The 21,197-nt window shown below is 39.3% G+C and overlaps 1 protein-coding gene across 2 annotated transcripts in view; it reads left to right on the plus strand.

Moving 5' to 3' along the window:
- The first annotated feature begins 348 nt into the window (after positions 1-348).
- Positions 349-21,197, plus strand: part of LOC111001604 (neuropeptides capa receptor-like) — a 29,855-nt gene continuing 9,006 nt past the window's right edge. For both annotated transcript variants that reach the window (XM_045631795.1, XM_045631796.1), the window contains exons 1-3: positions 349-764; positions 5,218-5,308; positions 11,555-11,754. In XM_045631795.1, coding sequence (XP_045487751.1) covers positions 473-764; positions 5,218-5,308; positions 11,555-11,754 — 583 coding nt within the window. In that variant the 5' untranslated portion in view covers positions 349-472. The remainder of the gene's footprint in view (positions 765-5,217; positions 5,309-11,554; positions 11,755-21,197) is intronic.

Raw genomic sequence — 21,197 nt, forward strand, 5'->3', positions numbered from 1 at the left:
AAAAAATAAAATCACTGAAGTCTTACCGTTTCTAGTATATGAAATAAATTGTAAAAAGTACATTTATTACTAACAATGAAACTCCTATTAAGTTGTCTGTTCTAGTTGATTGTATTCGGCTATAGGATGAATCTATCTTATAGATGATATTAGCAGCCATACACATCGCAGCCCTTTCTCCGAACTCCGAAGCTCAGTATAGAAGAGCTAACGGCGCCGAGCTTACGTATCGAAAGCTGGCATTCGTGCTCCACTAACTTTACGTGCAATAAACTAAATAAGTATAATTAAGTAATATTACCTATACACAGACCAACTTTCCAGACCACTTTTCCACAGACCAAATTAATCTGTAGTAGAAGTATACATATAAGAATAATTCTCCTCAATCCAAAAACTATCATAGACTAGTGCCGGCGGCCCCTACGTATATCAGTGGTAATAATTAGACAATTAAATGTGTTAAGCCGCAATGGAGTTTCTACGCGCGAACGAATCCTTGGAAGACTTTTATATGCGATGTACGAACTTGAGCGTGTTCGACTGTAGTGAAGAAGAAATGCTATGGTGCATGATGGGGCCGAGGCGACTGCCATTGTCGAGAATAATACCGATCACAGTATTTTTGTTGGTAATATTTGTGACGGGCGTCATAGGAAACGTGGCAGTGTGCGAGGTCATAGTGCGACACCCGGCGATGCATACAGACACCAATTATTACCTCTTTAGCTTGGCATTGAGCGATCTTCTCTTATTGCTGTTTGGTGAGTCAGGTTCCTATTTATGTGGATAGATTTCTAAAATGTGCATTATTGCTTAAACTGCCACATTTTATGCAATTAAGGGAATTTCCGGGAAACGTTTAAATATCGTATATTAAAGGCGAATTTATCAAGAGATATCAACATAAAAATCAACGAAGACGAACTTTACTTTGAAGTATAAATAGTTTAAGTTTTAAACTGTTTATGAGTATTATATGTTTATTAGACTGAGTTTTGAATTTGTCTATAGAAATTTGATTCCTTCAATTTTCATACATTAAAATATACTCTTTTACTCATAAGATCACCCAAGAGTAGGAAGGAGGTATTATAAATTCTTACGAATATTATTGGCCTTCGTATTGACGTCATATAAAATAAAAAATTGTTTACAAAATCTGGTATCGTACACTTCATCATATTTCAATCAAATGTCAGAAATGAGCCTAAATAAACAATAGTTTATATTTATCTTAAAGATTTTGAAGAACGACGATAAAGTTTTATACATACATGACTTATTAAATAGCTGTTTTTACATTAGTATCAGTTTCTATAGACTACAAATGTTCTACGAAGATCTATATATTTACTAATTAAAATGAGCAGTATAAAAAAAAATTGTAAAAGTTACCAAAAAGAAGAACAGGCTACCTTAACACAGAGGAAGCTAGCTATAGTATTCGTTATATTTTCTAAATTTGATCAACTAATTTAATTAAATTCATCACAAATATGACGAAAAACCAGATAATTATTGATTTCTCTTGATTCTATTCTCTTCTTTTGACAAGTCACGGGGCTGTGTGAATTGCGTCTAGGTCTGACATCAGAACAATCAACAGTTAAAACAGACACACAGACAGAATTGTGAAAAATGTTAATTTCTTATTTTTATAGAGACAGATATAATAGACATGTACTGTACTTTCTTCTTATACGTGAAAAAACACCGAGGTGTTTTAACAGGCAACATATTATAGTTTCATGGTTTGTATAGTTATATGAAAATGAACCGCCCGCTGTGCGAATAACCGTAATTGAACAGTTAAATGATGATCAATTTCCATAAACTCCGCTACTTACATGAACATTATTTATTATGACTTTTACAGATAGCTACAATATGATAAAAGTCTGTTTCTAGAATGGAAGTAAACTTTTCAGGTTTAACGGCAACATACAAGGGTGTAGTGTTTTGAAAACTTACTTAGAGGGCTAAATGTACATGAAGTAGTGAATTATTCTATCCAAGCTCCCTGGTGAGTCCGCGAGTAACTGAATAAAAAGCTTTTTTAATAAAATTCCTTCGATAGCTCAATACTTTTTTAATGTACATATATTAACTGACAATATAAAACTTACAACACACTTTGTAAACACGTTTTAAATAACAGCTAGCGCCATCTAGATACACTCGTGCAAAACTTTAGGTTTTACGCAATTTTAAATTTACATTTACCGACATCAAATATCGATTGTGACAATTGCTAAAATTAAAAAAATGTGAACTAATTTTTTGAAAAATGATCGAATAACTGCAATTACACAGAAATTCGCTAAACAAAGTTAAATTAGATAAAGTTTAACAAAAGGCTTTTAGTATCATTTATGTACATGAATACAAATAATACAATTTTTTAGTTGCGTTACGCCAATTCAATATTTCATTTTATATTGGTTTGGTTTTTTATTTAATATTCTTTAAATTAGAATGTTAGCAAATTAAATCAAATATATCTTTTTCATACTTATTTATGAACAAACTACAGTATGTGAGAACTATCACAAAATACAACAAATGCTATTAAAAAAGAATTTTTTTTACATTATTTACAATTATTATCGTCACAGTTAAAATGCAATTAAATAATACAGATAGGTAATTTAGGAAAAATCACGAGTAGATTGTCATTGTACTGGGTATACGATTTCTTAAATAAATAATCTTTCAATGGTTAGATTAAGTTTTTACAGAATTTTATTAATTGTAATATAATTATTATTATCATGGTTTATTATATATTTTTGTTATTAATGGCTTTGATTCTCTTTGATTCAACCGTGGTAGGGACAAAACAAACATTTCGCGTAACAGAAAAATGTGACGTGTAACCGAAAAGTGTGATGCGTAACCGTAAAATGTAACTGTAATTTTTTTTCAACGCCGATAAAGAAGTTTCGCTTCAACAAACATAATACGTTTTTAAATCGTTTTTAGCCTATTAAAGTGAACGTTATATTTATAGAACACATTTCCTTGATCCTGCTACAGCAAGAACATTTTCCAAACTGTCTCGTACTAGAATAGTCAAATTACTTGATCAAATCATTTGAACTACCAGGGCCGCAATATTCTTCTGAAAGAGCCTCCTCAACAGAAAAGCCATCCTTCACTACACACGTGGTCAATACATTGTACAAATGTGCGGAATGTTTTTAAAAAACTGCAAATTTCAGCGAATCTATAAGAAATCTATAGCGAATTAATAAATCAGTGGCGCAATAACCTTTTTCGGTTTGGGCCTCAGATTTCTGTATCTGTTTCACGAAAATTTGATAATGTAAGTAAGGCAAGTAGGTGATCAGCCTCCTGCGAACTTAAGTGAACACATAGAAATTAAGTCCATTGATGCACAGCAGGGGATCAAACTAACTATTTCAGGGATGAGAGTGGCACGTTGAAGCCACTAGGCAAACACTGCTCATCTTTAGATAGGATAAGTAAATAGATGGGTAACTTATTTTCAATGTGTTTTAATTGCATTTTAAACTCTAACTACTTCAAGTTAAGGATTAAGGATACCACAATGAAAACCTATTCCTTTTCAATGGGTACTTATTTTTGTCTTCTTCTCCCTTTTCATTTCATTTCCTCTCCCTTCCAAGCTGTGCTTCTTTATAGGTTTATAACAAAACGTTTCAAAGCTTTCACTTTGAACTTTCAATAAAGATTATTTGCAGCCAGTGATTATTTGCTTACCGTTTGCAACTGCGGTCAAAACCAATTGATATTGTAATCAATGATAATTTTTTTTTCTATTATTACTTTCTACTCATACATTTATACTTTTACTATTTTATTAATTGTGGGTTATTTTTAAATCTAGTTGGACAAATTATAATATCTTGAAATTCAACTTTAAGAATAAACTTAAGAATACGGGCTCGTAATATCATCAATTAGTATAAACTCATTGCACGTTGATATTAATTAAACGTCTTATATTTAAGAGTATGTTTATTTTGATTAGTGGTAAGCAGGCTATCCCCGAATTAGCACGGGTAGCTGCAAAGAATATGAGGTGGGTGGAAAGCTAACCTAAGCTAACATAGAAATCTTTTTTTTTTAATAATTCAATGTAGTCATCATGAGCGATGATACAACGATTATAGCGGTCATACTATTAATCGATACCATTTTTATAGTACGTTTTGTCTCTAGTCGCAAAATAAGCTTTAGTGTTAGCGATTCTGTCTAGAAAACATTCTCCTGAGAACAGGATAAAGTGTTAGCTAATAAATTTTACACTCCCACTCGCTTTCATTAGGAATCTGTTTGTGAAGTGAGAATCAAGGTAGGCTTTGTATGAAAGTAATTTAATATACAAATTTGAAATAAGACATGCATAGAAATGAAAAATATTTCTTATTAATATGAATGAGAGGAAAATTACTTTAAAACATGCTTCTGGCGTTTTGAGCTCCTTAGAGATTAATAGAAGAAACATAAAGGCACTTGGGAATTATTCAGTATTCAAGTTTTTAATTCCAAGTCGCAAAGGAGCGGATAAAGCTTATTTATTATTTATGCAATATACAATATAATTGTGCTTTGTAATAATAAGCATTCTTCTACAAGCTTCCGCCAAGCTTTATTGTAGTGTACTCTTTGAGTTACCATGCATACAACTTATATGTATTTTATTAAATTTATTTATGTATGAAAAGAGTTTGGTTTTTAATTTTTTTTATTAAAAATACAACATATATACATAATATAATATTAATTATGATACTTTATAATATAATAATTAATAAAAATATTGTTTTGAACTAGGCTAGAATAAATCTAGTCCAATTTAACCACAGAAAGTTTGCGCCTTTCACGCTAAAAAAAACCTTTTGTTGCTACTCTTCTTTTCGATGACTCTCTCCCTAAAGACTCAGCTAGCATCCGGATAATGGGCGTTGACATATCGAATGATGTTCATTTTTGTTAGTTTTTTCTTTCAAAATAAAATTCAAATATATTTGATTCAAAATAAAATCAGGTTCCCTTTTTAGAGAAAATCTAGTGGCATTCGTAAAGAGCTGGCAATTTGAAACAACGATTAAAAGCATTTGTGAAAAGCTTTTGCAATAAAAAATATCTATGATTGCCTTTAAGGCGTTTCGTTGCCAATGCCAGTGCCCGTTTTCATAAAAATTAAGCTGAATATTTTGTTGACAGGTCTGCCGAATGATCTCTCCGTGTACTGGCATCAGTATCCCTACAGTTTGGGTGTCGTCTTTTGCAAACTTCGTGCTCTAATATCTGAAGCGTAAGTATTGGACGGACAGTTCTAGTTACACATCTTTTTTTCTCTCAGATATTTTATGTATTGAGAATTTAAGGAAAGGGTCAAATTTTAAATCTAATTTATACGTATCCAAAAACTAATTAAGTTCATGTGTATTTCTGTGTTGTATACAAACAAGTACACCACAAGCACGTAAGTTAAGAACATAATCAAAACTGCGTAAGACTAAATGATTATTGTGGTATCGATAGAAGTCGTCTGTATCTCAAAAATTGTTTTATTATTTTTGATTTATGAATTTTTTAACGTGGGTGTTTACCTAAAGAATCAAGGCACAAGTTTTGTCTAAAAATAAATAAAATATTCTGTATTACAAAGAAGATTACGCGTAATGCCATTGTCAGCCATTATAATGGATTCCTCGCGAGATTCTGCTTCTATTAAATGTATTCAGATTTCAAGGAACTCAATTTTGTCACAGCTCCAAATAATAATATTTTTTATTCTTACTTGTAACGAAATTCGTATTTAAGATGCGGATTCCGTTACATTACAAAACATGAGTGCGAACAGTTTTTTTTATTTCTTTAATTAACTTAAATAGCAAGTAGAAACAGAATTGAAATTTCCACTTGAACTAATCTGAACCTTGCGTTTCCGGCAACGCTTGCATCTTTACAACTTACGTTGATGCAACGCAGCCAAGTGGAATACGTTCATTACATTACATATTACATTCTAGACCCTTATAGGATTAGATATTTTTACTTACGAATATTACTTATATTATAGTATATTTCAATTTACTTCAGTAAGTCAATAGAAGCCTCTAATGATTTTTCTTTAGTAAAACCAGGTCTACAATCTTATGGGTCTTTGCCAAAGTTTTTTTAAAGCATTAGTTACCTTGACGGTTTTATTTATTTATGGACAAGTAGCTTAGTACCTTCTGTGTCTGACAACGATTATGTTAGACTTGTGGGCTAATCTATCTTTTCGTTTAGATTTACAATCTGCATGATTATCATGAGGGAGCGGTAGCGACTTTAGTATTAAATATCCTACATAATATAATATTTCATATTTAATATTGCAATACTTTTGTATTTATTTGTGTGTAGGACAGTTGTAAAGGAATCTAAAGCTGCTTTATCTAAAATAAGTGTTATTATGTCACTGTGTCCCTAAACTTTGTGTGTCTTCGTTGCATTGAATTCACAAAGTGAAAATTGCTTATTTTTTGTCTTACAATATTTTTATCGTATTTTCGTAACCTTCATCCACATTTAATTACCTACGTCAAAACAAAAACGAATATTTACTTTGTCTTCCGTATGTAGACATTTGAATAGAAGCTGTGGGGTTGTTATTTTCGTGAACAAGAATACATTTGCAATAAACAAATACAGCTTAGGGAAATTGATCCCTGCGAAGGCTCCTAATTGGCGCCTTTCAATCAAAACTGTCTGATGCCGGGCGCTTTGTATCGCGAGACGTATATTGTCTTGGGTAAACGTAAGTCGCCGGTAAATGAAAATTTGTTTATTTAATATTTTATTTGTATTAGAGTACAAAATAAATCTGAGATAAAAGTAAGGAGAAAGAATATTTTTTGACATTCCATTTTGATGCTTTCTCTTATGATCTCGGGTGAACTATATTATTAATATTCACAACAATTAACTGGTGGATCAAATAATTATTATGGGATCAGCTTATTCTGAATAAAGGGCTTGGGAAATTTTCCTTTGTAACATCTACGATGAGAGTCTATATATAAACACTACAAATTTGGACCTTTTATTCTCAATCGAATAGGCAAGTAGGTGATTAACCTCTTGTCTGCTTCTCGTTACGAAGCAGCACAACAAAAGAGGACCAATTTCCCTAAACAATCAAATATTTATTTATAAAAACAAACTATTGTTCTAGTAGATATACTAAAACTGTATGATATTGATGTGATGGATGGACTGCCAAATCAAAATCATTTTATCTCTCTAACGCATCCATGCCTGTACCAAAAATAAATCACAATTGTCAGCAATAAAACGCAAAGAAACATAAACACGCGCTAATAAAACGAACCGAGCAAAAAACAAATACACGTTCTTTTATTGCCACGATAATTGGTTAAGAATATATTTCGTTTTGTGAAGGCCGACCTCGACCGAGGCCTTTAATTGAATTTTACCTCTGTTTTTCACGTATTATCTATTCATTATTTAATATTCATATACCATTGCTAACACGAAATTCAATTTAAACTGAAATGACTGTTACTATGGGAATTGAAAAACATTTTTTACTTTTAGCGGTTCGTTTACGATCTGTTACTGTTTCCTATATAAATCACTGAGATAAACCAGGCATGATATTTTTTTAAATTAAAAATACGTTGGTGAACGAAAGTTGTAAAGGAATCTAAAGTAGCTTTATTTCGTAATACTTTATGCGTGGATTCCAGACTATGGCTGAGCCATTTCGCAGGGTAGACAGGCAAGGGTGGAGAATGTTGTTTGGACACTCTCATAGGGCCTTCAGGAAAAAGGAGCGCGATTAAATAAAGATATAATGACTATCTTATATAAAATGTTAAGGGGATTTACTAAATGAACAGACGGACGGAATGGCCTGATCATAATTGTTATATTTAGTGAAATAAATTTTGTATTTCAATCGGTTTTCGGTATGTTTATTTGGGGATTACTTGTAGGAGACTAAGGAGACTTAATAATTCGTTTTAGACTATGCATATACGTTATAATAAAATGGGGTGTTTCTAATATAAATATATTATAAATTACAGATAACTTTCAGAACAGTTGTGTGCCCAATACCAGGAACTCCTTTTTAATTATTATATATTTGCTTACATAGTTTTCTTTTATAATAAAATGTCAGTCAATAATCATTAATATATAGGTTTATGTTAAATTTAGAGAAACGAAGCTTATACCAAAATGTTACATTATTTATTTATTTATTTTTATAATATAAAATTTCAAACGTGATTCGGTGTTTTATTATTTCCGAAAGAACCCCGCTATTATTTGGCCTGGCCTAAATACTGTTACTAAATATTAGATTATTATGTGTGTTGTCTTCATTTAGAGTTCACCCACTGTCTTGTTGATTGTTTGAGTACATGAATCAAAATTGTTTGAACCACGTTATCTGCGTTAAAGCTTAATTGTTAAATCTTAAATGAATAAATAAAATCATTTATTCATGTAGGCAACTTAATTGTACACTTAATAACAGCGTTATATAAGGTAGGTAATTTTTGCAGCATTATGTGGCAGCTGCCCACTGAAGTATTTCCGAAACAATTCAATGTTGGGTCCTCAAATAAAAACAATTTCTCTCTACTCAAATTGATAAAGATATCATTTCAAGCCACCCAATACAGATTTCCATATAAATTAAGGTTCCCGGCGAAGCTGTAAAATTGTGCGCTGTGAAAGAAAGGTATGCAAAAACAGCATAAAACAGAAAAGCCGACATTGTTAAAATAGGTTGAATGGGATATTGAAGTTGCACTGCACATTTTACTTGTGTTTTTGGAGAATTATTTTAATATACTACTGTCAAAATTATTATTACCCAGTATTACCATAAGTTTATTATTTAATTTCAAATCTAAAGAACTCAAGCTTTACGCAGTAGCTTAACGAGTCGAGATATAATATTCTTTAATATTCTGACCATATTCCGAAGACAATATGCAAATATGTCATACACATATCACTCACATTTAGCAAGATCAGAATATAGTAGATTTGATATACAGGAAAACGGCAAGGTAAACGAAATTGACACAATTCCCGAATTTTTCGATTAAACCGTTTGGAACAACGCGTCGGGTACACGTCGCAAAGAAAAGGTTTGATTGTTATTAAATGAGAAATTTGCTTTTTAATCGGGCGACTATCAAACAAAGTTTGGCCGGTTTTGCAAATAATTCTCATTCCATGTGCAAAATTTTTGTTGATACGGGGAAAAAAATGAAAATTAATGAGGAAATTTACCTAATAGAATTGTGCCTGATTACAGCAATGTTAGGCTTTTGAATTTTTTTGTTTCATTGTTATTTATTTTTTCTTCTAAACTAGGCAGTTAATTCAAATTCTAATCGAAAACAGCAAGGTAAAACCGGGTTTAATAAGTTTATTAAGTTTAGATGTTTCTGGTTTTTTAGTTCACAATAACTTTGGCTAAAAGTTCAGTTCTTGCGAGCGCTTCAAGCCTTTATCATTTATATTTTTTAAGACATTGGCGTAAATAACCTGACGTACGGAATGACGTCTAACACTTTTTAAAGTACCTACCCTACTATTACACACTTATGTAATATTGTATATTATTGAACTGTAAAGTCATACATTAAACGCCATCTGTTGTTAAAATGTAATGATAATTTTAGACAAGACAAGTAGGTGATTAGCCTTCTCATCCAGTGATGTAGATGCAGGTGTTGGTAGAATGTAAGAAGTATGAAATACACTTTAGTAACGAAGTTTGTTATAACTCTTTATTCATTTGAATTTAAGGTAAAACGTTTTTACGTTTTTAAAGTAAGCGGCAATTTTGCCTCCAGAAAGGACTTGGGTTAGGTAAAATCAATAATTGTCGTTTGTGTTATGAAACTCTCGTTATATATTACTAGCAGATTCGGCCAAGCGTTGCTGTGGCTAAGGTTTTTGTTATATTACATAGAAGTCAACTATTCAAGGGAAATGGTAGGAGAACTTATATGAAAGGTAGATAGCTTATGTGAAACGTTGGTGCTATTAACATAGCGCCATCTGTTTGAATTGTATCAAACTATAAACAAATATTTGCAATAAAGTAATATTGCGGGTATAAATTGAGATGTAAGCTATCCTTTCTTTTAAGTTAGATCAAACTGCACACCGTATGCAAATTTGATTGATATCGGTTCGGTAGTTTAGGAGTAAATCGGATAAACTACGTGTCACGTGATTTATATATATTAAGATGTACGTTTTAAAGTGATCGATTAGAATGATGTTAGAAAAAGAAAGTGCTTTGGAATTTACTCTATTAAATTGAAGCACTTAGATATTTATCTACTGTACTCCTTCAGCTTCACTCGCTAGGAAGTATTAAAAAGTCGTTTTACCTGATTTTGAATAAGTTGATTAAAAAATTCAAAGAACCACGCCCACATAGCTAATGTAATTAAACCTTAAAGTGAAAGTATGGTAAAAGCTTTAATAAAAAAGTTTTAATGAGCACAATGTTTTCAGGGCAATTACTAACGTACTGCAGAAAACTTTGCATCTTAAGCTAAAACATTATAGAAGCAATGCACTAACATGACGTGTAAATTTTTACCGTCACTTTATTTTATTCAAAATCAGGCCTAGGTGTTAATTAACAAATCATCTTAATATTACACAATATATTACAGTAAATTGCGCATGCCTAATAATATATTGTATGTACCTAATGTGTACCTTTATAAAGAAAATTGATTTGCTCCTTAGCAATGAATCTGGATAACTAGCCTACCAAAACACGGATATCATTATAAAGAAATTTTCATCTCCTCTCACTCCACTTCTGCCGTAAAATGTGGGTGTTGTGCATAATATACAATACTAATGTCAACAACGTGGGTGACTCATATTCAATCAGGGATAGTGATCGTTCAAGCTCAAAATTAAAGCCATGATCTGCAAATACGGGTTATAAAGGCATTTATTAAAAGTGTACAGTAATGACAAATGTAAGCTTAGACCTTTGAACATATATTTAGCCTTAATCGATTTGCAAATAATGTTTTTATTAAAATGTTATTTTTTTATTATCGTCATACAATGTCTATTACCAGGTTTCAGGGTAAAAACGTGGTTCATTAATACCCCCACTTAGTGCACGTATACGCTCAATGCTTCTAAATAAACCTGAATTGCGCTCGTATTCTGTAACTCCCAACACCGATTTCAATTATACGCAACCCAAAATATAAAAGTTTGATAGCTTATTTACATAATTTTGTAACAAATTGTTGTTTTTTCTATAAACATCCATCCATCCATCCTAATTAAATTAAAAAAGATGGGAAGAAATATCTGATCTGAAAAAAAAACATAATTTTTGATATTTAACAAATTTTGTAATGTTACTGAGCCTATAAAAATGACAGAAAATATAATTAAGCTGTTTTACTTTAACTATTGTCAATGTATGTATACAACACATACTGATCGATCGATTTAATGGAAGTTCTTTGTGCAGGGCCTCCTACGTCTCCGTTCTAACGATTGTCGCCTTCACGTTGGAGCGCTATCTGGCAATTTGTCATCCGCTGCATATCTACGCCGTGGCAGGGCTGCGGCGGGCCTTAAGGATCGTGCTAGTTCTCTGGGTCCTGTCTCTGCTGGCCGCTTCACCTTTTGCACACTACACCACTGTCAACTACCACGAGTATCCACCAGGTAATCTAGAACTATGTAATATTGGTCAAATCTTTATAAAGAGCCGTGCGTCAATCATAATCTTGCCCTCTGGTTTGCCTTTTGCTTTCTCAGCAATCGTGGTTAACAAGAGATTATTACAACATGTTGACGTCTAATTTATATAGTTTTTGGAGTCTATCTAAATGTTGCCAGGTGTGAATAAGTACCATTAAAAAGTGGAATAATTGATTGATTAATACGAAATTCTAATGAAATAATTCGTTTAACCTCCTGAAAGGATTGAGTTCATTGAGCTCTCGACACAACGCTCAACTTAATAACCATTTACACTAATTCGCTTTTAATGAACTAATCCATACGGGATAAACTGTCGAATTACGGTCTGACGAATTTTTAAATTTACACGACGACATTCCTTATCTCTTAGTCGATATTAAATTATTTTAACCTTAAATCGAGTGATACATATTTAAGAGATTGTATATAAAACAAAATGTATACAAGTATATAAAAGAAACGTTCTTTGTTTATTTTCTATCTATGACATTGAGAAATTGAGAAAAAGCGTTATTTCGTAATTGAAGTTTCAGCACAGTTTATTATTTGTAGATGATTCATTATTCATTACAGTATTTTCTAAAATCGTTGTTTAAAAGCATTGCGTTACGACATTCGATCGAGAGACTCTTTTATGTAAATAAGTTTGTTTTCGGCAGGCGAGATGGCTGTGCAGAAAATCAGGTTAGGTCGCCCTTTCCATGACTTTGGGAAAACGTTACATCAACTAAGAGGTGGAAAGAATAACACAATAATATAAATGATTGAAATAATTTCGAACACCTAATCAAATAATTTCCTCTAATAGCTTTGTTTGAGAGAGTGCGGTGCGCTGTGCGGCGCTGACAACGAGTTGGGGGCTAAAGGGTTCGGTGCCATAAACACTATGACTGAGGCCCGTTGACGACTTTTGCATAACTTCAGACCCTGGACATGGCAGATTTACCTCTATTCACTTTCAAATCTATACAAGAAACCCCAAAGACTATCCCTCCTATCCTCTCAAAATAAAAGGCGATAAATAAATGAATGAAACTTGGTGATCAATCAGGTTCAGTGTTTAATGTAGAGTTTTATCTATCGTTACCTATATAAAAATACCTTTCACCCTTTATAAACTAATATTATAATATTATAAAGGGTTGGTAACTATAGTTAAGGTTAAATAATATTATATACTTATAAATATACTATCTAATATTTAACTGTTATACAGTTATATAAACTTTATAAACTATGCTTATCATTGATATTGTCACAAGTAAAACGTATGAGCAATTTGTAAAGCAGTTATTAGTACTTTCAGAATAATTTTGGTTCGTCTGAATGTAATGAACCCGTTACCCTCATCTAGCATTGACAAGGGCAAATCTGACTCTCTGCACTGACCGTAATCCAAAGTATTGGTTGTGGTCTCGGTCTCCTTACCTGATGAAACCCAAAACGTTACGTGGTCCTTTAGTAATTCGGTCTTGCTTGAAGAGATATTATTGCATATGATTCATGTTTCGTATGATATGAAGCATGGTTATGATAACAGCCATGCCACGTCACACATTAAGAGAGTTAGAAAATTTGTGTCTTATTTTAAACTACTAAATGTGAATTTTATAAGAAATTTCTAATTAACTATGAAAGGAACATAAACCTAAGTTAAATTTTTCGCAATCAATCAAAGTGGATTTTTCTGATCATAAAATGTCGATAAATATATATATATATATATATATATATATATGATAGAAAATAACAAAAAGGTGGTGTTTGAGTAGTCCCAATTTAAACTGAAAAATATATCTTCCTGACATCTATCGGCGAATAATAATACTAGAGTAGTCCCAATTTAAACTGAAAAATGTGAAGAAGCGCTACGCAACAGCGGCATATTAGAGTCGCCGCTCACCGAAGCCGAGCAGCGGGAGTTGGCGCTGATCCGCGACGAGTGTCGCTTCCCAGCGCGCACCCCTGCCACCCCTGTACGCCGCCCGTTTTCAGCCGTTGACCCCGGCTCGGAAGGTGAGTCTGTGGCAAAGCGGCCATGTGCGGTGGCACCCACAGCAGCTACTCCAGGTTCCACTGGGGACCCTCGGCTGGCGCCAGGTCGCCGCCTTGACCTGGGACCTCCAGTCCAGCCGCCACCTAAAACTGTTCCGCCACCCGCCGCCCCTTTGGCTGGCAGGGCGGGGAACGCCAACGCACCCCCTGGTGCCACCGGTGCCTCACCTGGACCTGCTGCTCCCGTTGCTCCTGCTGACGACGACGCCGCCCCTGCGCTGGTGGCGCCCTCCTCATACGCAGCGATGGTGACCGCACCTACGGTCCACGCACAGCCCCCCAGGGCCCCTGTGGCCCCGAAGAAGCCATCATATCCGCCCATTGTGATCGAGTTCCTCCCTAATTATGTACATCATTTGGGGAGGATCAGCCAACTGCTTGGACGTTCCGCCAACACCAGGGCATACGGTAAGGGCTACCGTATATCTCCCGAAACAGCTGACGAGTACCGGGTGGTCCAGCGCTACCTCACAGACCTGGAGAAGGAGGACCGCCGGGTCTCTTGGTTCTCATACTCTCTTCCAGCGGAGCAGGACCTCAAGGTGGCGATCCGGGGAATACCAGTCACCACCGACCCCGAGGAACTGGCCCAGGCGCTACGAGCCCTTGGATACGAGCCTGAGTACATACGCCCAATTCGTGCCAGAAAAGGTCGACCAGGGTGCATTTTTCTCGCCGTCCTGCGGCGAACACCTGACATCACCCCTGCCATTTACAGCATAACCGAGCTGCTGTACATGACAGGAGTAACGATTGAAGCCTGGCGCGGGAAGCAGGGCCCTGCACAGTGTCATCGTTGCCAATCGTTTAGGCACTCTTCGGTTAATTGTCATCGACGAATGGCGTGCGTTCGATGCGCAGGGGAGCATCGCGCGGCGGACTGCACGAGACCGAGGGACGTGCCGGCGACTTGCGCCAACTGCGGGGGCCCACACCCCGCCTGCCATTCGTCTTGCCCGGTCCGCAAGGAGGAGGAACAAAACCGGCGCGCGGGCACATTTGCCCGAACTGCGCCCTCTCGCTCCTTGCGCCAACGCCACGAGCAACCACAAAAAGAAACTTCTCAGCAGACCACGGGTGCGACATCAGCGGCCGCTCCCTCGACGTCTGGCGTCGCCCCTACAGGCGAAGCGGACGACTTCATCACCGTGCGGCACCGCACAAGACGTGGTGGCCGCAGACGAGGTCGTGCTCCACCCTCGCTTGCCGCTCAGGAGGCAAGCCGCGCTGCCGCGCTCCATGCAGTCACCACCGACGTCGCCAACCGCACTGCCACCGCAGCCACTACACCTACACCAGCCCATGAACGCGCTGCCACTGCACCACCTCGCACAGCACCATCTTCGCGCTCGCGCACCAGGTCCCGCGCGCGCCGGCCACAAATGGAGGAGGCGCTGTCGGCGATCGCCAATATCCTCCAGGCTGTACAAGCCGGGGACAACCCAGCCGCGCTCTTCAGGAGAGCGGCATCGGCCTTCAAGGGCCCAACCCGAGGTCGTAGTCGACGATGATGGGGGGCCTCCGGCTCCTACACTGGAATGCGCGTGGCCTCGCGGGTAAGGTCACATATCTAAAACATGTACTTAGCTCACAGGACATCGACATCGCCCTAGTCAGCGAGACGCACCTAGCCGCCACAGCCAGACTCCGCATGCCGGGTTACGAAGTCTACCGCCAGCACCGTGTCGACGCCCGTGGTTACGCCTACCGTGGCCTGGCGGTCATGGTGAGACGCCGGATACCACACAGATTGCTGCCAGATGTGGCGGTAACCGAATGCGATGCCCTCGGCGTGGAGCTACAACTCGCAGGTCGCCCCACTGGATTCTTCGCGGTCTACGCGCCACCCAACAATCGGTACACCACAACAGATCTCCAAGAGCTCCTCGCTGCCGCCCATCCCTGCGTCATAGCTGGGGATTGGAACGCGAAGCACCCGGCGTGGAACTCGAGAACTTCAAACCCGAGGGGTAGGCGCCTGCTGCACGACGCCGAGACGCTGGACTTTTCAGTGTCCGGCCCAGACGTGCCGACACACTACCCCGATCAAGCCAGCCACAAAGAGGACACCATTGACATCGTGGTCCATCAGGGACTGACGTGCCAGATGACGCAGGATGTGATCGTCGACGAGTTCCGGTCCGATCACCTTCCCGTGGTTGTCACTCTGGTGAACTCCTCACCGAACATGATGCTTCATACACCGCTTCGCCGGAAGTGCATTGACTGGAGGGTCTTCGAGCGAGCCCTAAATGACGCACCCCAGCCGCGCCCACCCGTCACCCCAGCGGCTATTAACGAACTTGCTGCATCCTTTACCACACTGTTACAGAGTGCATTGGACGCAGCTACCACCGAGCGACCTCTACCAGCCACGTACAAACAGTTGCCGCCCCGTTTGCTGGCGCTCATCCGCCGCAAACGCGCCCTACGTCGACGCTGGCAACAGACCCGCTGTCCGCGCATGCGTGCAGAACTGCACGCCTTCGCCGATCGGGTCAAGGCTGCACTCAACGACCACGCCTCCGAGTCGTGGGACCGCGGCCTTGATGAGGCCAGCACGGATTGGGTACGGCTGCACCGCCTTTGCAGGCGCCTCAGTGGCACAGCCGACCCCATCCGCCCCTTGCGACACCCGGACGGCACACTGCGCTACGACGCCGAGGGCCGCGCCGAGCTGTTCGCGGACCACCTTCAACACCAGTTCTCCCCTAACCCTGCGGAGGACCCAGCCCGGGCGCTAGAGGTCGAGACCGCCGTCGCCGAGCAGCTGGGCGCCCCTCCACCGGCAGATGAAGAGGTGCTGTTCTTCTCGCCGAGCGCCGTCAAGAAACAAGCAGCGCGGCTCAAGCTCAGGAAGGCCCCCGGCCCAGACGGTATCACAAACGCAGCACTGCGTCACCTGCCCCACCGTGCGGTGGTGACGCTTATGCGTCTCTTCAATGCGATCCTCCGGACCGCACACTTCCCCGAAGCCTGGAAGGAGGCAAAAGTTATCATGTTGCCCAAGAAGGGCAAAAGCGTCTTCGACCCGGCGAGTTATCGCCCTATCTCACTACTCGCCACGCAATCCAAGCTGTTCGAGGCCATGTTGCTGCCGACAATCAGGCGACACTTTACTCCGAGGCCCGAACAGTTTGGATTCCGAAGTGAACATTCCACCACCCTCCAGCTGTCGAGAGTGCTGCACGACATCACCGCCGCTCTTAATAAGAAAGAGGCGGCGGCTGCAGTATTTCTCGACATGGAGAAAGCCTTTGACCGGGTCTGGCACGCGGGACTTGTGCACAGGCTCCTCGCTTCCGACATCCCGCGGCGCGTGGTGGCAATCATCCGCTCCTTCCTTCTCGACCGGCGGTTCCACGTCTCCGTCGAGGGGGTGAAGTCGAGCTGCCGGCCGATCACCGCGGGGGTCCCGCAGGGCAGCTGCTTGTCACCGAGCCTGTACTCTATTTATACCGATGATGTTCCAGTCGCTGCGGGGTGTGCGGTGTCATTGTTTGCGGACGACACCGCCTACATCGCAACGGCATTCAACGCGCGCTACGCAGGCGTCAAGCTGCAGAGGTCGCTGGATGCCCTTCCCGCCTGGTTGGCTGAGCGGCGCCTGACCGCAAATGCCGCCAAGACCCAGGCCATAGTCTTTGGCCGGCGACATCTCCCGCCACCGCTTCAGCTACAAGGGGTCGAGATCCAGTGGCGCCCCAAAGCAACCTACCTAGGCGTCACATTGGACCGAGGCCTCACAATGCGCCACCACATCGCTGCAGCCACGGGCCGCGCAAAGGCGGTTGCCGTGAAACTACGCCCTGTGCTCCAGTCGTCGCTGCCTATAAAGCGCAAACTGGCGCTCTACAAGCAATACCTCAGACCGCACCTTACGTACGCGGCGCCCGCGTGGTATGCGCTTGCGGCCGAGACGCACCGACGTCGGTTGCGGGCCGTGCAGAGTACCACACTGCGGCGTATAGTCGACGCGCCGCGCTACGTAAGGAATTCCACCATTCAACGAGACCTCAAACAGGAGAGCCTGGATGACTTTATCAGCGCGCTGGCGAGACGCATGTTCGAGCGTGCGGACGCCTCCGGCTTCCAGCACCTCCAGAATCTCGCCCCGCTCCACACCAGGCCTCCCGACCACCGCCGATCCTTCCCGCGCGAGCTAGTGCGCGAGGAGGACTCCGATACCTAAAGAAGTACCTACGCATTCTCCACCCCCGCTGACACACAACAACATTGCAGCCAAGACGCTACATAGCAACTAAAAGACCCAGGGCCGCTCCAGGCCCGCCACAACGACCACCCCGCCCTTGAGCGGGGCGCGAAACTGATACCCCCCGCAAGCCCACGGGCGTAACGGGGCTCCCGGCGCCATCCACGGGTGCAGCGCGGAAGACAGCAATAGTAAAAAACTGAAAAATGAATCTTCCTGACATCTATCGGCGAATAATAATACTATTTTTTTTAAATTGCTTTAACGACACAACAACACTAAAGCTATTCCAGCATATATAATCTATATTGTTCATATTTCATCATTTTATTAGTATTTAATTCGTACTTATATATAATTTCCAAAAACACAATTTATAAAAAAATAAAAATACCGAGCAAAGCTCGGCCATCCAGGTACTTATATTAACGTGTTGATCTCGACGCAATATGAACACTCTGTCTGTATAAAATTATATTTGTCTTTGTCGTTTGGTAAAGACAGGTTGGGTAAAATATATAGGACTCCGTAGTCCAATTCACCATTGGAACCTGCGTTGACGTTGGGTCGGTGGGACTAACGGCCTAGGGCCAATAGGATATCACTCGCTAAGTAGTAAGCAGTTTGAGAATTCTCTTGAAGTTACGAATTATTACATTATGATAGAGGTCTATTTATTTTAGAGCAACCGATGTGTTGGAAATTGATTGATTGGCTGGTATCGTGTAGGCTTAACATAGATATGTTAAAAACGCTTATTGGCAGTAATAAAAGCTTACAGTGTTTCTGGTCGTCGGTTGAAGTACGGGGAATCCATCTTGTAAAAAGTCCTGACTCCTAAATGTTCAAGTAATATTTTTTGAACTTGACTCGTGCCAATGTCTTACTTAATACCTTGCCTTCCTCTGTCGTGCGTCGCACAGCACTAATGCTATCTTCAGTATTAGCTGTTAAAGGACGTCCCTTATGTGGATCATCACTGAGATTGCTACGTCCACGCTTAAACTTGTTAAACCAATTGTAAATAGTGACACGAGATCGGGTTTCATAAAGAAATACTTATCTAAGCCTTATTATATATTATTTCTTTGTTGTTAAGTAAGCCCACAACGCAACTCTTAATAAATCCTTGTCATTTGTATTCATTAATTATATAGTGCAAAGCAGCAGTGCAAGCAAATATTTCAACTATTTTACCAAAAAACATAATAATGGAATGGATGAAAATTTTCCGTTCAATTAACATTTCTAGATTAAGTAGAACATTATAAAAACTCTTTGTTATTTAAATGATAAACTTCCATTATTTTTGTCTTTAAATAAAGTCATTTAATCGATTTATTCAACTATCATTTAAGGCGTATAATATTTTTTTCATTTCACTGATGCTTTCAGCTACTCGCTTTATGACTCTAACATACGCCGATGACTTTGAGGATTTGACCTCTACTACAAACAATAATTTACTAACGCCATCTAGTCTAACAAAATAGTGAATAGTCTAACAAAACTACGTGAATACGAAACCAATTATTAGCTAAATATAAAAATTTATAAATAAATATTGGTCTAGAAAAAATGGTGGCTGCCAATTATTTAACTAGTACATACATGATTTTTTTACATGTTTAATTCGTTCTGAGGTTAAAACTTTTTAATGTCAGTATTGCTAAAATACCGAAACCGAGTCATCATCATCAGCTGACGATGGACTCTGATGGTTGGTACTGGATCTCGAGGATGGTAAGCAGTAGACATACCGTCATTGAGCTCGTTGTAATCAGCTCAGCGAAACGATACTAGAAATGTGACTATATGAACCTGATGATGGACTCCGAAGGTGAGTAGTGGATCTCGAGGATGGTAAGCAGCAGACATACCGTCATTGAGCTCGTTGTAATCAGCTCAGTGAAACGATACTAGAAATGTGACTATATGAACCTGATGATGGACTCCGAATGTGGGTACTGGGTCTCGAGGATGGTAAGCAGTAGACATACCGTCATTGAGCTCGTTGTAATCAGCTCAGCGAAACGATACTAGAAATGTGACTATATGAACCTAATGATGGACTCCGAAGGTGAGTAGTGGATCTCGAGGATGGTAAGCAGCAGACATACCGTCATTGAGCTCGTTGTAATCAGCTCAGCGAGACGATACGAGAAATGTGACTATATGAACCTGATAATGGACTCCGAAGGTGGGTACTGGATCTCGAGGATGGTTAGCAGTAGACATACCGTCATTGAGCTCGTTGTAATCAGCTCAGCGAGACGATACTAGAAATGTGTTATATGAACCTGATAATGGACTCCGAAGGTGGGTACTGGATCTCGAGGATGGTAAGCAGTAGACATACCATCATTGAGCTCGTTGTAATCAGCTTAGCGAGACGATACTAGAAATGTGTTATATGAACCTGATAATGGACTCCGAAGGTGGGTACCGGATCTCGAGGATGGTAAGCAGTAGACATACCATCATTGAGCTCGTTGTAATCAGCTCAGCGAGACGATACTAGAAATGTGACTATATGAACTTTTTAATATTTAATATTAAATAAATATTAGGTAATATTTACTATAATACCACTATATTTCTTTGAGTTTATTGAAAAAATAATCAATTTCAACGATTCGTCTTCCAGTTGAAATTTTAAATATTTTTCTTGGTTCTGAAACCTACGAGTGCAGCATGTTATATCTAAGCCCGAAAATGAAATCAGAGTCAATCAGACCCAGTACCCACCTTCGGAGTCCACTATCAGGTTCACTTCTAGTATTGTCTCGCTGAGCTGATTACAACGAGCTCAATGACGGCATGTCTACTGCTTACCATCCTCGAGATCCGGTCCCCACCTTCGGAGACCATTATCAGGTTCATATAGTCAAATTTCTTGTATCGTCTCGCTGAGCTGATTACAACGAGCTCAATGACGGTATGTCTACTGTTTACCATCCTCGAGACTCAGTATCCACCTTCGGAGTCCATCATCAGGTTCATATAGTCACATTTCTAGTATCGTTTCGCTAAGCTGATTACAACGAGCTCAATGACGGTATGTCTACTGCTTACCATCCTCGAGATCCAGTACCCACCTTCGGAGTTCATCATCAGGTTCATATAGTCACATTTC

This window comes from Pieris rapae, chromosome 16 (genome assembly GCF_905147795.1).
Source record: "Pieris rapae chromosome 16, ilPieRapa1.1, whole genome shotgun sequence".
In the NCBI taxonomy this organism is placed as follows: domain Eukaryota; kingdom Metazoa; phylum Arthropoda; class Insecta; order Lepidoptera; family Pieridae; genus Pieris; species Pieris rapae.